Below are 14984 nucleotides of genomic sequence, written 5' to 3'. Positions count from 1 at the left end.
ATACAACGACACAATGTATAATATCGCTGGCGTCGGGCCGGAAAGGAGTAACCTATGTCACAACCAGGTAAATGTCTTTTTTTTTTTTCACAACAATCTATACTAATGGTCTGTCCACCCGTTGGTGTTATTTTTACAAATTACTGACCAAACTAAAGTGTTGAAAATGGCTTGCGCTCTTTGATGACGCACTGTTAATGGTTGACCAACCATGCCGTTTTGGGGGTTTCATTCGGTGAGCTGCGGTCTAGTCTACCCCTGCTGACTTTGGAGTGAGAAACACCATGGACTGGTCACCAGCCAATCAACAGGGCACATTTAGACAAACAATGGACTGTGTTGGTAAATCTAGACAAAGAAGAGTCTGGTCGCCACTTAATAGTGTCAGGGTACTGACAAACACCTTTTTCTCAAGACGTAAAAGGAAAAAAATAAAACAGTTAAAACACGTTTACTTTGGGCAGGCATTCCATGAGGACTTTCTTGGTTTTGAAGTAGATTTGAATATCGCTCTATTTATTTAACTGTAACACCCAAAGTCATTGAGCGTCACGTGCGTAAAGCAGTTTGAAGCCTTATGCGCGTTTTATTCATCCAGCTCTCGCGAGATGGCTGTTGTGACGACATCAAAGCGCGACCGACCAGCGGCTGACAACCACCCCATCAGCCGACGGAGCAGGTTCGACCTCCCCAGTGGACGCTCCGTGTGAGCCGGACAGGCAGAGGCACTTGTTCAAGCACCTACAAACATGCTTTTGCGTTTTTCTTTGCTGCTGTGCGGGAGAGGGGCCGCAAAACGAGTGAGTTTCTATATATCTGGACGATATACAGTGTATATGTATACACTCACAGTCTGAAGCGCTTTGTGCAAGATTCATGACAAATGTGTGTGATCCTTTCTCCATTTATTTATACAATGCATATTTTATGTAGACCACACAATTTACAGAATTTATAAAGATAAAGTAACATTGTCAAGTAACTACCCTTTTGAAATATTTGGTCGTACAACCAGTTTTCAAGGAATACAGTAAAGTGCAGAGAATTTGATTGAATACAAAGTAACATTCAAGTATGTGCCGAGTCAAGTATTATTACTGAGCGCAGGAAAAGAAATGACAGGATTGCCATTCGCTCAACGTTCTAATCTCACTGGCTGGCGGTCAGGTTGAACAGCCAGTTGAACCTGGGCTTCAATAAATCCCGATGAACCTCGTTTTAGTGTAGAACCGTTACACTAAAGTACGTCATCACTTGAATAAAGTAACCAAATGAGACATAAACACATTTACCGCATGTAGCAACACACTAGTAACACACTCCAAGCATCAATACAAACCACAAGAACAAGTTTGAGAAGCTGAAATCCGAAGATTTGAACGATGGCTCTCAAGGATTAATCGATTTATCGAAACATTTGATTAATCGGCACTTAATTTTGACAAGGTTTGTGGGATTTCATCATATGACGACAAGAGGGCTGCAAAACAACAAACATTAAGCAGTCCAGTGAGTCCCGAAGAGGCAAAGTCAATCTAGCGATAGAGGATCATGTTGCCCGATGAACATTTTCAATTGAATCTGCGAAATATATCGTTCGATCGCAAAGCTCGAGTGTAAACTGCGCGTTGTTGTTTCAAGCGCGTGTCGTCGCTGGCTGCTGCTGAAAACGTTCTTCCGCCCAACTTGCTGCTGCCCGCCAACCTGCGAGATCCGCCGAGGACCGGTGAGTCGGAACCCTAACCCGGCCTGAACGTTTGTCTTGTGAGCGAATGTTATTTCCTGGCTCAGAGCGCCTGCCTCCTCCACCGGATTGTCCGCTGCCCATCCTGCGGCGTTGCAACGCCTACATTCCCGCCCACCGAAGCGCCGTGCGGCTGTGGGTGGACACTCTGGAGGGACGGGGCGGCGACCCGACGGGCCTGGCCGAGCTGCATCCGGACGTCTTCGCCGTCCCCCCCAGGTTGGCCGCTCGGTCGCTGTCGCGCGGAGGCGCAACTTTGATGTGAACGTTTTTGTATTTCCGGCTAGACTGGACATCCTGCACAGCGTTGAAGTGTGGCAGAGGAACTACAAGCGCATTGTAAGCTGTTGCCTCGCCCCCTGTTCCGGCGTCATCATGGCTCACTCCTTGTGCTTGAATGTTTCAAGCTCACTTCCTGTTCCTGCGTGGTCCCCACTCACATCCTGTTCCTGTATAGTGCCTAACCCACTTGCTGTTCCTGCATGGCCCTATCTGATTTCCTGTTCCTGCGTGGTCCTAACCCATTTCCTGTTCCTGCGTAATCCTAGCCCAACTCCTGTTCCTGCACGGCCCTAGCTGATTTGCTGTTCCTGCATGCTCCTCACTCACTTCCTATTCCTGCAAAGTCCTAGCTCACTCTCTGTTCCTGCGTGGTTCAAGCTTACTTCCTATTCCTGCGTAGTCCAAGTTCATTTCCTGTTCCTGCGCGGTCCAGGATCACTTCCTATTCCTGCAAAGTCTTAGCTCACTCTCTGTTCCTGCGTGGTTCAAGTTTACCTGCTATTCCGGCATAGTCCTTGTTCATTTCCTGTTCCTGAATGGTTTCAGCGAATCTTCTGTATCTGCATGGTCCTTCATCACTCCCTGTTCATGCATAGTTTTAGCTTGCTTCCTGATTTTGCTTGTGCTCAGCTAACTTTCTCTTCCTATGTGGTCCCAGCTCATTTACTCTTCCCGTGAAGGTCACTTCCCATTCCTGCGTTTCATAACTTATTTTTCTAGTGTCAATTTTCACCTAACTGCTGTTCCTGGGTGGTCCTAGCTCCCTTCCTGTTCCTGCGTACTGCCACATTTTCCGTCTGTGTGTGTGTGTGTGTTTGATAGAGTCACGCCAACACCAAGGTGAGGTCGGAGGTGCGGGGCGGCGGTCGCAAACCGTGGAACCAGAAGGGCGGGGGTCGCGCTCGCCACGGCAGCATCCGCTCGCCCCTCTGGAGGGGAGGTGAGCCCACATTTTTGGGTGGCCACATTTTTGTACTGCCTTGTGGTTCTGACGTGGCCTGATGTCACCAGGGGGCGTGTCCCACGGCCCCCGGGGGCCCACCAGTTACTACTACATGCTGCCCATGAAGGTGCGCGTGCTGGGGCTCAAGGTGGCCCTCAGCTCCAAGTTGGCCCAGGTAGGACACATCACATGTCGTGAATGGCGAGAAATGATCACAATTCTGCCGTCCGTCCGCCCGTCCGTCTGTCCAGGGTTTTCTTCATGTCGTGGACTCGCTCGACATCCCAAGTCCGGACTCGCGGGACCTGCTGGACGCCATCAGACTCAAAGATTGGGAGGAGTCGCTGCTCATCGTCGGCATGTAAGTTTTCTTCTTGACAACTTTGACGTCCTTCTCAAATTTGGGGTCATTCCAAAATTATTCTTGATGATCTTTGGAGGGCTGGATGGCATGGCCCAAAATAAAGTAAAATCAACACATCATGGTTAGTTTAGACAGATTACACATTATTTGTTGACGTTTTCACTCAAGACATGCCGCTGGGTCGGGGAGCTCCGCACACTTTTTGTCAGCATTTAAAAACAAAGTTGTCGATTGAGCTACGATAAAAAGAAAAAGAAAAAAAACGTTAGCATAAGATTTCAGATTCGAACAGCTGTTTAATAAAACATGCGTAAAGGAGGTTAAAGAAAGTAAAGTGTTTGAGTTTGTGTGATGAACAAAAGTTGACATATATCAAAGAAGAGCAGAGACCTTGTTCGAAAAGCCGACGTAAACAATAAACAAATGTTTCGTTTTTGTTTTACACACAAGGCAGAAAATAAAAAGTGAGACAAATCCTTTTTTCTGATGGTTGTCCGACATCGTTTGTCCGACCTTCGTTTGTTGTGCCAGTGGTTTGTCAGCTCTTCTGAAGTCCTTTGTTGTTGCTGTGTGTCTTCCGTTAGAGGTGACAACTTTCCCGACAACATCCTGAAGGCCACGGCTACCCTTAAGACCGTCAACCTCATTCCAGCCCTCGGTGAGCTAGCTTGCGCCTGCTCTTGTTCCTGCGTGTTGTCACTTCACCTCTAACTTGTTCCTGTTCCTGCTTGGGGTTGTTTTAATTGCTGTTCTTACTTTGGTCCTTGTGTTATTTATTCACTTGTTGCCCCGACATGTTTTTTTTTTTAATTATTATTTTCACCTCAGTTACCGGCTTGGCACTTCACCTTATTGGCTGTAGCCATGCAATTAATCAACAATCGACTGCTAATCAGATCATTTTGATAATCGCTTAATCATTTAGAGACCTTGTTTAACTTAAAATAGTCCATATTCTTGGAAATTCGGCCTCCAACCAGTAAATATTGTCTGTAGCGATCCAAAAAGCCGACTGATTTATCTTTGTTGTTTCAAAATAAGACATCGTCTGCTTTCACTTTGGAAACCTGAGCGACATTGTAGCCGATATTCTGACATACCAAATTGGTAACTGGATCAAAATCAGTTTGGACCCTTTCTGCAACGTCAACATGAATTAGTGTCCAGGTTTGAGCAAAGAGATGCTAATTATTTTAAAATCAATCCAAAAAAAAACCAAACAGATTCTGCAATTAGTTTAAAAATGATCAATATTTTAAGTCACAGCCCGAATAGATTTTTATTCCTGCTTGGTACCTCACACCGTTACCAATTCGCTTCTTTGTCCTGTATGTTGTCACCTCACTTGTTTTTACCTGCTGTCTGTTCTTATTCCTGCAAGTTGCCACTGCATTTCCTGTTCCTTAGTCCTACCGGATGTCACTTCCCTCTCTCTATTGTTGTTCCTGCGTGTCGCTTAGCTACCAATTTGTGCCGTTCTTGTTCCTGCACAGTCCCTTTGGTCCCCTAGCTGCCGGTTCCTGAGTGTTCAATCACTAAATCTGTAGCACATGTCGCTTCACTTGAATGGCAACAGGAAGCAGTTGATGTTCCTGTTCTTGTCCCGGCGCAGGTCTGAACGTGCACAGCCTGCTGAAGCACGAAGGCTTGGTGCTCACGTTGGAGACGTTGCGCTTCCTGGAAGACAAGCTGCTTTGGCACGACCAGCGCTACACGCCGCTCTACCCGTTTAAATTGCCTTACGCCGACTTTCCCTGAACCTCCTCCTGCGTCTGTTATGTGGGTTGAATAATAAAAGTCACAACGATGATAAAAAAAAAAAAAGTTTTATTTTTGGTTGGTGGGAGGGAAGGGGGAGTAGCTCAAAACACATCAGAAAGGCCTAAAAGTGATGCGTAAACTTGACACGCTCTTGTCCCCCATGTGTTACTACCTTCCTATTTATTCCTGCTTTTCACTTTTGTACTTGTGCCAGCTTTTGATTATCTCAAAGCCTGTTCTTGTCTGTGCTTAGCTGATTAAAAGGCAAGCCGATGGATGTGAAGTCCCATAAAAAAGTAAAATGTTTTCTTGCTCCAGAGTCAAATCTCCTTTGTCACCTTCAGTTCCTGTTCCTGCATCTTCCTGCTTGTTACTGTTAGCTGTAATGCCACAAAGAAAACAAAAGATGTGAAAAAGGCCAAATATTGAGATCATCATCAAATGGAACTATTTTCCAAAGTGTTCTTATTCCCATGTGTTGCAGGAAAAAGCTAAAAGACGTGATGAGGGTCAAAAAATTGATGTTTGAACTTTGAACTCAGATTACATGTCTGGCAAGAATTCTTCTCTCACTTCTTGTCCCATGTGCATTGTTGCCTTATAATCGTCGCCTCATTTCGGTCCCTTTGTCACTTGAACATTTGAGGTGGGACTATATCCTTGCATGTTCTTGTTCCTGCAATCCCATCTGATTTTGCAGTTCTTGTCGTTCCTTTGCTGCTCGTCTCTTAAAAGGGGGAGGAAAAAAAAAAAAAACAGCCCCCAAGCTTGCAGGCGCTTTCAAAAGCGGCAGGTAAACTTGTGTGGCAGGTGGGGGTGCGCCATGAGGTTGCGGACTTCCCAGCGCAGAGCCGATCGCTTCTTGTCCGTGGGCACCACGTAGTCGTTGGCCGCCAAACTCCGCCGAGCTTTTGGCTAAAACACAAAGCCTGCGTCAGGCTTCTCCGGCACGCACGGAGGTTGCAAAAGGATTTACCGGTAATTCATGCCTAAAGGCGGAGGCAAAGCATTCAACGAAAAAAGAAAAAGCTGAAGGGGCCTCAACTCATCATGTCCTCCATCAAAACATGCCATCAGATGGCGCCAAAGCATTTTTTTGGTTTAGTTTTTTTTTTTTTTTTTTTTAAATGAGGCATGGCTTTGGCATGAGAACTAAAATCAGCAATGGGGACCAAAACTGCCCGAATCAAAAATAAGTGAAAATTAAAAACAAAATACTGTACATTCATTTGAATGCCAACTCAGGCCTCATTTTTTGATTTGTCGATTGAATGCTTTTGGCTCAAAGGGAAGGTATGGAGGACTGATCACTGGTTGATTTTATTCTTTAAAGGCTAGCACACAATTGATGTCCAACTCTTTGATGCTACTGCTCATGGACGTCTAGTTTGAGAAGCACTGCTTGCCTTTAGCGAGCGTCCGCCGCGCGACAAGCGGCTTTTTTTTTTTTCTTTTTTTACTTACGGCCGGCGGCTGGTAGGCGAGTCGCTCCTGCAATCACACGGAAACGAATGGCGACACAGTCATTGGGAAGCGCTGTTAAAAAACGAGTCCAAAGAAGAAAAAGAAAGAGAATCCGACCCTGATCTCCCAGCGGAGTTCCCGGTGATGTCGCTCTCCGGGCAGCTTGAGCTCGTCCCATAGCTGCTTGTAGTGGAAATACCTGCCGGGCCACAAAGTTTCCCGTCTTTGCTTTTGGAGCACGAGGAGTCGGAGGTCTCACCTGGCCACCGGGTCCATCTTCTTGATCGTCTGCTGCGTCACGACCGGTCGGATGACTGAAACGACACGGGTGACCATTTTCGTCTTCTTTCACGCTTTTGTTTGCTTTGCTACAGCCGCGGCCGTCGTGAAATGTACTACAGAAACAAATCATGTGGGAGCGTATCGGGCTGCACCGTATTGGAAAAACGTGCAATATGGTTGTTGAATATAGCCGTCGCAATATTAATGCAATAATTGACATGTAGCTACAGAAATGACATTTGTATTACCCGATGAAAGAATTGTAGCAAAATAAGCAAGCTCAAAGTATTCTTAGCTAATTACAATTACTCTAGATAATGTTCAACTATTCCAAGAAGCATTTGGACCAATCGGACATCGGCCGACTGCGGCCGACGCTTGGGCTTCCGAGTGGATTTATTTGGTCTTCTACTCGAACAAGCGGTGGACTTACAGGATTTGGGTTTCGTGGGGAAGTCGCCCTCGCTTCTTGATCGCGTCTGGAAGCAAACAGCGGCGGCAGCTTTTAGTCGACCGTGTCGGCGCTCGACTATTCCATCGACATTTCATACCGAGCGCGCGGAGAAGGAGCCAAAGGTGCCGAGCGAGACTCCCTCCATGGCGTCGCCGCCTTGGTCGTTTTGCGCCTCGTGTAAGCGCAGCTCGGACAGACGTTCCAGCAGCGGACCGGAGCAATCTGCGGAACATCGGCACACAATTTGACAGCCGCAAAGACGACGAGACGCTCGGGCGTGGCGCAGCGAAGCCGGCCGAGGAGCCGACGGACCAAGGTTCCCTCGCGGGATCCGGCGGCCGTTGCCCAACATGTAATGGCGGCGCGGCGGGCTTGTATTGGTCGCCAATCAAATGTCCAAGAGCCTATGATGACATCACGGCGATGTCGCACGTACCCCGGCGTCTGAGGTTTCCGTCCGACTCAAAGTTGAGAAGGTCGACCAAGGTGACGTCCTCGTTGCCGGACTCTTCTCCTGCGTCCCGGCCGCTGGAGCTTTTGTGCCGCTTCCCGAGGCGCTCTCGGCCCTCGCCGCGGACATGTCGACGCCGGCGCATGTCGTCGTCCCCGCTGGTGTCGGGGTGAAGATCCGAGCGAGGACGCCGGTTCTTTTCTACGGGAGGAACGTGATCTTCTTTCCCGGTGTCGGGGTGGAACTCGCGGAGGTCGTCCTCTACTGTCGTCTTGGCTTCAATGCCGGTGTCACGGCGGGTATCGTGGTCGCGCTCCTCGGGTTCGGTGTGAACATCTTCATCCCTGTCGGAAAGGTCCAGATTACAGCGAGGCCGGTTCTCGGCTTTCCCAGACTCCCTTTCCTGGTCTTCACGAGCAACGCGAGCTTTTATCGTATGCCAGCGGGGATCCCACTGCAACTCCCCGTCTTCATGAAGGGCCTCTTCCCTCCTCCCGTCAGGGTGGAGATCACAATGAGGCCGGCGGGCCTCCTCCAGTTTCCTCTCGGCATGAGGAGGAAAACCGATTTCTCTTCTGCTGTCAGGGAAGAGATCGGCGGGAGTCTTCTCGTCCTCCGGAGGAATATCGTCACTCCCCATGTCAAGGGAATTACGGCGAGCCCGCTGGTTCTCTGGTTGATTTTTGTCAACTTCACTTCTGCCGTCCGGCCGTTGACCACAGTGAGTCTTCGCTGGTTGATTTTTATCTTCGGGAGGAATTTCTTCACCACCGGTGTCAGGGCGGCGATCACAGCGGGCCTCCTCGGGTTTCTTCCCGTCATTTTCGCTCCTGCTGTCTGGCTGGCGATCAGCGTGTGACTTCTCTGCTTGCTTCGCGTCTTCAGGAGGAATATTTTCACTGCGGGTGTCGGGGTGGAGATCATACAAGGAGCGGCGGTGGCGCTCCTCTGCTTTCTTCTCGTCATCTTCAGCCCGAGTGTCAGGGAGGAGATCACAGAGGTGGCCTTCCTCCGCTTTCGTCCCTAGTTTGTTTTGGTCCTCACTCCCGGTGCCAGCGTTTCGGTCCCAGTCAGACTGCTCATTGTCTCGTCGCTTCCGGTCTCCATGGAGAACGTCGCCTCCACAACGGCCGGCTTGGCCGTCGTGCGACTCTAGTGTGGCATCATCGTAAAAGCTGTCCGGTGAGCCGGCGTCGTCTTTATTATAGTCTCTCATCCGGGAGCCTTCTCGGCAACCGTCCCGCTCCTCTCCCACAGGCCCACCTTCCGGTCTCACGGCGCCGTAGCCTGACGTCCTCACGGAGGTGCCGACGCCGCGGGCGTCTTCATGACTGCGGGCATTTTTGACACTCCCGGGGTCTTCGTTATTGGCATCTATATCGCTCCAGGCGTCTTTGTCAGTCCCGCTGTCTTCGCCACTGGCATCTTCATCTGAGTCATTTTGGTCGCTGGGATCTTCTCCAGTTCGGACCCGCTTCCGACCGTCGTCGTTGTCGTCGTCGTCTGTGCCGGTGTCTTCGTCGCTGGCATCTTCTCCAGTTGGGCCCTTTGAACCGTCATCGGCCTCGGTCCCTCGCTCCTCCTCGCTGGACCAAAAGGACGGGCTCAGGGAGCTCTCATCATGGTCCTGGCACATTCGGTACATGTCCTTCGTCCTTTTGCAGAGTGGCCAAGAGGAGGGGGGGGGGGGGGGTCAAGATGGTTGCCTTGTGAGCTCTTAAAACGCTGCTAAGCTGATTAGCCGGAAGGCTGTCAGCCTGAAGGGTAGGGGCGCCGCCCGCAGGCCGCTCGTAGGATTACACACTTGGATTACATTATGACACTTTACACACTTGCGCTGTGTTTGGAGGAGCCACCGACAGCTCAACGAACTGAATGAAATATGATTAATACTTTTAATTTCATGCATTTCCGACATTTTTAGAACAAAAAGGCCCAAACTCTTTTAGTCCCACCTAACTGCGTTTCAGGTTCAAAAAGAAACCACAATTTTACCTTGAGTAAACCAAATTATACAATACATTGCATTAGTATTCATTTCTATTTCAACTGCTCATGTGATTGATTCATATACTGTATATTTGAAAATGTACAATTATTATACATTTCATTGATAACACTTGATGCAGCGCTGTGCACGAATTAACGGCGCCTCGGACTCAGATGCAAACTGGCCGTTAAAGTGGAACATCGAATCAGAATTTCAAAATTGAAATCAGGATGGATCAGAGCATACTGACGCGTGTGAACGGCAACACTCGCATCTCAGTACGCGTGACGCACGTCAATCAAGCGCAGCTCGGCAGTGCATGAACACCTTTGTGGTCACAGCAGCAAACAAAAACAGCGAAAAAAAAAAATGAAAATCAAAACGTTAAAGTGGCTGCGTCAACGCACCGCCGTACACTCCGGTTCAATAGTTAGAGACAGCTTTTATATTTCTGCTTCTGTCCCGTCGGCGGCCTCCTGATTAGGTACACAGTTGAACGAGCTCCAATACAAGTGCCGCAGTGAAAAGGTTGCCAACATTTGATTTTGTGATTCAAATGTGATAAATGAGCAGCGAGCGCAGCATATTGCCGACAGAAAATGCAAACGTGTAGAAAAGTTACCAGAATCTTGGCTGTAGAAGGATTCGTCACAGACCAGCGATTGTCCTTCGCGCTTCCTGCTCGTCGACAAGCAAAAGAGGCCTTCAGCCACATGTAGCTAGTATTGTTATCATCATTGGCGTTCTTATTAGTAATGCACACCTCAGGACTTTCCTCTTGATGAAGTGTCTGCCGCGGGTGTCCGGTACCAAGGTGTGAGCTGTGGTGAGGCGGGAACTCTCCGGCGCGTCCTCGCGGTCCCGCTGCACGCATCCATCTTTATTGGAACGCACACTCAGAACCTGGCAGAGTGTCACGGGAATCGATACACATTTGACACAAGAAACAAGAACGGATACAAACTTCATTGGAGAATAATGTGTGAAAATTAACACACAACCATTAATTGGTCAATACTCGCTGTGGAATAATTGGCAAAAACCGTACGATTTGTTGCCGTTTTTTTTTGTTTGTTTGTTAAAACACATTACAACATCAGACAAAAAAAAGCCCCACAAATTTAAAAGGGATGGTGGGGCCGGCCGGGATGGCCATGTTTTCACTTACACGTTCATTTTATATATTTTTTTGATCGGGAAAAAATGAAAAGAGTTGCCATTTTCTATTTTATCAATAAATTTAGGAGCAATTAGGAAATAAGGAACTCCATGACTAACGGCTCTCGTTAATGAGGCCAATGGCCACGCCCCCTACCGTTCTATCCTCGTTCGGTCGGAGTCACGGGAGGGACCGGTGACAAATTCTTCATTGGAAACCATTGTACTTTCATTGCTTATAAGGTCCAAAAACGGTGATCAATTGGCACCAAAATGTATGTGGACATCTCTACTAATGCCCACTTCTACATATCAAAAGGATTAACCTCTCCGTGGCTGATTTATATGAGAACGAGGAAATGTGGAAGTGAGCAGAGCCACATAGATTTAGGCTGGGATGTCTTCCTGGAGGCTTCTTAGGCCCGGGGGCCTGCGCACCCCGTTTAGGGTTGACCCCGGTCAATCCGGGTCAGGGGTCAACGTGATGGTGGCGCTTTCCACGGCCGTGGGCTGTCATTCGTCTCAGCGTGGATGAGCCCCCCTTGGGTACTTTTTCCTCATATGGTTTCTCGGTCTGTCTCTTGCCATGTCTTTTTAACAGTTTATCCGGTTGGGTGTGTGTGTGTGTGTTTTGAGTGTGAGCGCTTGTGGATATATGTTTTTGTGTATGTTAGGAGGGAGGAGCGGGTCTTCTTTTCATGTTGTATATTGGATGTTTTTATTGCACAGCATTTGGAGTTGAATTTTTATGTGTGAAAAAGTGCTATATAAATAAAATGCAATTGATTGAAATCGCCCACGTCGACGCCGTTCATACCCCAAATTGTCCAGTGTTTGACAATAGGCGGACCAGCATCTCACCTGTGTATCACACTGCTCGTCATGTAGAAAAAAGCTTCCAGACGTGCCCACGTCACGCGGGCTCACTGGAAGACACGTTACATGGCAACGTACGCAATACATAACTACATTAGTGTGCAGACACGTGTCGCATTGATACACACACACACACACACCTTTCTCCTTGGTGAAGGCGGGAGGCCTGGGCTCCAACTTGTCGTCGGCAGACATGGTGGGCACGTTGGGCCGACCGCCATTTTGAATCAGCTGTTCCAGATCTGCAAAGATAATTCTCACGAGTTGGACAGTCGCGCAAGCGAACGCACACAAAATGGCACCTGGTCTAAATCAGTATTATTGACTTCCTGTGGCAGCTTCCGTCCGCTCACTTTGCAGCCAAACTTAGAGGAGAGTCACGGTCACAAAGACGGACCGGACTTTTATGTAGCTTTACTTTAAAAAGTTGCTCCATGGCTCATTGGAGAAATCCCAAATAATTTGCGCACTTTACAAAACCAAATTCAAATACCACATTAGTTGTACGTCTTTGGTGTATCGTTCAACAGTTGTATTTTACAGGAAAAGAATCGTATTCAAGGATCAAAAAGAGCACTGAGAACAGTCTTTGAATCAAAATATACTTTTATTTTTTTTCCACATTAATGCCAAGATTTTACTCAAGTAAATATCGGTTCCAAGCTTTGTAAAAAATAGTAGTTGAAAAATACGATTAATCGTGATTAAATATTTTTAATCGTTTGACAGCACTTAGACTGTATATATATCATGCACGACAAAGCCTCCAAAACACACTCACTTAGCAGTGCCCACCAGAAAGTGAGAAATTCTGCCATTGCGTGTATTGTGTTAATCATGAAGCGCAAGTTTTGACTCATTTGCATTTGTACCAAAGGAGACGAGAGGAGATTTTGTTTCGAGGCGTTGCAATTACGCCAGCGTGTTCACCGGCAGTTATATTTCCTCAACGGAGATAAAACTTTCACTTGCCGTGTTTTTCACTTACACTCTACATTTTCATTCACTTTATAATCGGCTGGTCCCGTACACAGGAACACGAATCACTCATTTGAACAAGTGAACCCATCAGTCGTCGTTCCCCGTCGTGAGTCAACAGCTCCAGGGGATGCCACACTTAGGCGAGACGCCAACATGTGCCCCACAGTCTCCCCGAAAAAAGGTTTGCGGGACCCACGGCTGAAATTCAACACCAAGTCTGCCACTATGGTTTGAGGCAGCCAATTCTAGTGCTGGTTCTTGGACGAGCGGCAATTTGAGAATTTGCCCAAAAGCGAGCCAACCACAATCAGAACAAATGGGTGACAATAAATGGCCAAGGCTTTTTGCGTGATGATGTCAAAGTTTCACCATCACGATTACGGAGGTGTGAGGGCCCGATCATTTCAGCAGACAACTTTAATTTACATCTCTTTGTGCCACATCACTGAATGAGACATGGAAGTCACCTTGCTTGAACTCTCGGAGTCTGTGGTTGGGGACATCGGTGTATCCCAGCAGCACCAGCTGCTGCTGGATCTCCTCTTCTGAGAAGTCCAGGTTGTCCATGGAATCGTCGCCGACAAGTCAGGCCAGCTGGAATTCTTAACAACAACAAAATCATTCATTTGTGTTAATATATTGATAATGAATACAACTTGAAGCTGCTACATTGAGATACAAAACATTTGCGATATTGGGTTTTCTGGTGAAATTTCAGGACGGACCTGAAATGCACTGCAAGCTTTACAGATGAACCTAATTTGACTTTGTCCATGAATCGGCACCTCCATGTCCTGCTTCAATTATAATAGGGATCTAAACAGTTCCCTTCATCATGTTGTTGTCATACTGACATCATCAGATGAGACCATGATGAAACCCAACAACCAGCAGGATGAGATTTCGAAACCGCTATAGCAGGTTGCAACTGCGATACAGAGATACTGGGAGAGTCGCAGCGAGCACACACCAATGGACGTCCTTTTAAGTTTTCACAAGCATGTGAATTATGCCATTCGGCTGCTTGTTAGAGAATAGCAAGGTGAGCAAAAGGTAATGAGACATTCAACAGTTGCGCATTCACAAGTTGACACATGGTGAAATTAAGGTCACCTGTAAAGGTTATTCTGTAGTTCATTTTAGGTTCGTCCTGAACTTTCAACCCAAAGCCCAGTATGCCAAACCTTTGGTGAGTAGTGTGTGGACAGATAGAAACGTGTGAGAGGGAATTTCAGCATCGTGCTGTGGAGGTCTGACACACCAGCAGACATAGCAAGCAGCTTTTTTTTTTTTAATGGCACTAGTATGAATTTTTGGGGGTGGTGGAGAACTCTCTTTTCTTTATGGATGTGAGAACATCTGTATATATATTTACTACATCTCCACTTTGTCTTTCTTTATTCGTATATTTGTAGTTTTAGCGTCGCACTCAAGCGTTTCATTACGTTTGATTTTGAATCGCCGTTTAATTACACCCATCGCAACAACACTTTTAGACTACTTTGTTCACTTTTACGTCACACTCAAAACTAAGTAGAAGCAGTTTTTTAAGAGCTCTGTGTCGCTCACAGTAGCCGCTAGCTCTTGTTAGCAACACGTTTTGTTTTGGCAGTTGATTCGCTCACCTCAGCAGCGCGTCAGTCCGCGTTTAAGAAAGTCCACGGACAAGCAAGTTGAACGCGAGGTGTCCTTTCAAAAAAGAAAACGCTCTCTTCTGTTGCTATTGGTCACGGTAAATTTTGACGTGTTGTTGTATTGTTGTGTTGCCTTTTAAAATGACGTCGACACGACCGTTAATTGAACCTACTTTTAAAAAGGACGCCTTTACTTCTTCTCTGCTTTCTCATTCTTCTTCGGCGGTGGTGAGCGAACGCGCAGTTGCTCCACCGCTAACTAGTGGCTGGAGATGGTAGTAGCATGTTGGACCCGTTTTAGTACAGCAGCATTTGACTTTATTATTTTGAGTGCTTTCCCAGACGAAAAAAATCACGGGTGTTTTCGTCAGCTAATTCTGTGAAAAAAAACAGGCCTGATGTCATCTTTGCTCAAAGGGGTCTTTATGGGGTCTTCAAGACGTTCTTCAGAGACAGAATATTTGAATCACAGATACTAGACAGATGAGCATGGCTCAATTCAAAATATATAGAATAAAATATTGACACTTATTAGTCTTTAAATTCCAGTTTTCGCTGAGCAAAGTCGAGAGTGGAAAGGCCACACAAGAATAATCACAT

The 14984-nt window shown here is 47.2% G+C and overlaps 2 protein-coding genes across 7 annotated transcripts; one reads left to right on the top strand and one right to left on the bottom strand.

Annotated features, from left to right (window-relative positions):
* The first annotated feature begins 613 nt into the window (after window positions 1–613).
* On the top strand, window positions 614–5413 carry mrpl4 (mitochondrial ribosomal protein L4). The gene is made up of 9 exons (XM_086034040.1): window positions 614–800; window positions 1642–1726; window positions 1792–1963; window positions 2032–2083; window positions 2849–2966; window positions 3038–3144; window positions 3221–3330; window positions 3918–3991; window positions 4946–5413. The coding sequence occupies exons 1-9, from the start codon at window positions 750–752 to the stop codon at window positions 5089–5091; spliced, it is 915 nt and encodes a 304-aa protein (XP_085890166.1). The 5' UTR covers window positions 614–749; the 3' UTR covers window positions 5092–5413.
* hyls1 (HYLS1 centriolar and ciliogenesis associated) lies at window positions 5145–14590 on the bottom strand. Of its 6 annotated transcripts, none has more exons than XM_086034038.1 (12): window positions 14376–14590; window positions 13218–13352; window positions 11910–12011; window positions 11755–11819; window positions 10499–10638; window positions 10358–10413; window positions 7392–7516; window positions 7274–7319; window positions 6818–6872; window positions 6676–6757; window positions 6501–6585; window positions 5145–6009 (listed from the first exon to the last, which is right to left on the bottom strand). In XM_086034038.1, exons 2-12 carry the CDS (start codon window positions 13315–13317, stop codon window positions 5747–5749), a joined length of 1119 nt encoding a protein of 372 aa, XP_085890164.1. In that variant the 5' UTR covers window positions 13318–13352; window positions 14376–14590; the 3' UTR covers window positions 5145–5746. The 6 variants fall into 6 exon arrangements, 5 of the variants coding, with proteins under 5 accessions (XP_085890164.1, XP_085890165.1, XP_085890161.1 ...); XM_086034039.1 differs by having other exon boundaries at window positions 6559–6585; window positions 14376–14588; XR_015087226.1 differs by lacking the exons at window positions 10358–10413; window positions 10499–10638; window positions 11755–11819; ... (1 more) ...; window positions 13218–13352; window positions 14376–14590 and adding an exon at window positions 7731–10347 and having other exon boundaries at window positions 5145–5474; window positions 5668–6009.
* Between the last annotated feature and the right edge of the window lie 394 nt (window positions 14591–14984).

This window comes from Filicampus tigris, chromosome 6 (assembly GCF_054856515.1).
Source record: "Filicampus tigris isolate MCC_2025a chromosome 6, RoL_Ftig_1.0, whole genome shotgun sequence".
Classification (NCBI taxonomy): Eukaryota; Metazoa; Chordata; class Actinopteri; order Syngnathiformes; family Syngnathidae; genus Filicampus; species Filicampus tigris.
Note: the sequence above shows the minus strand (reverse complement) of the source record. Positions and strands in the feature narration are given on the sequence as shown.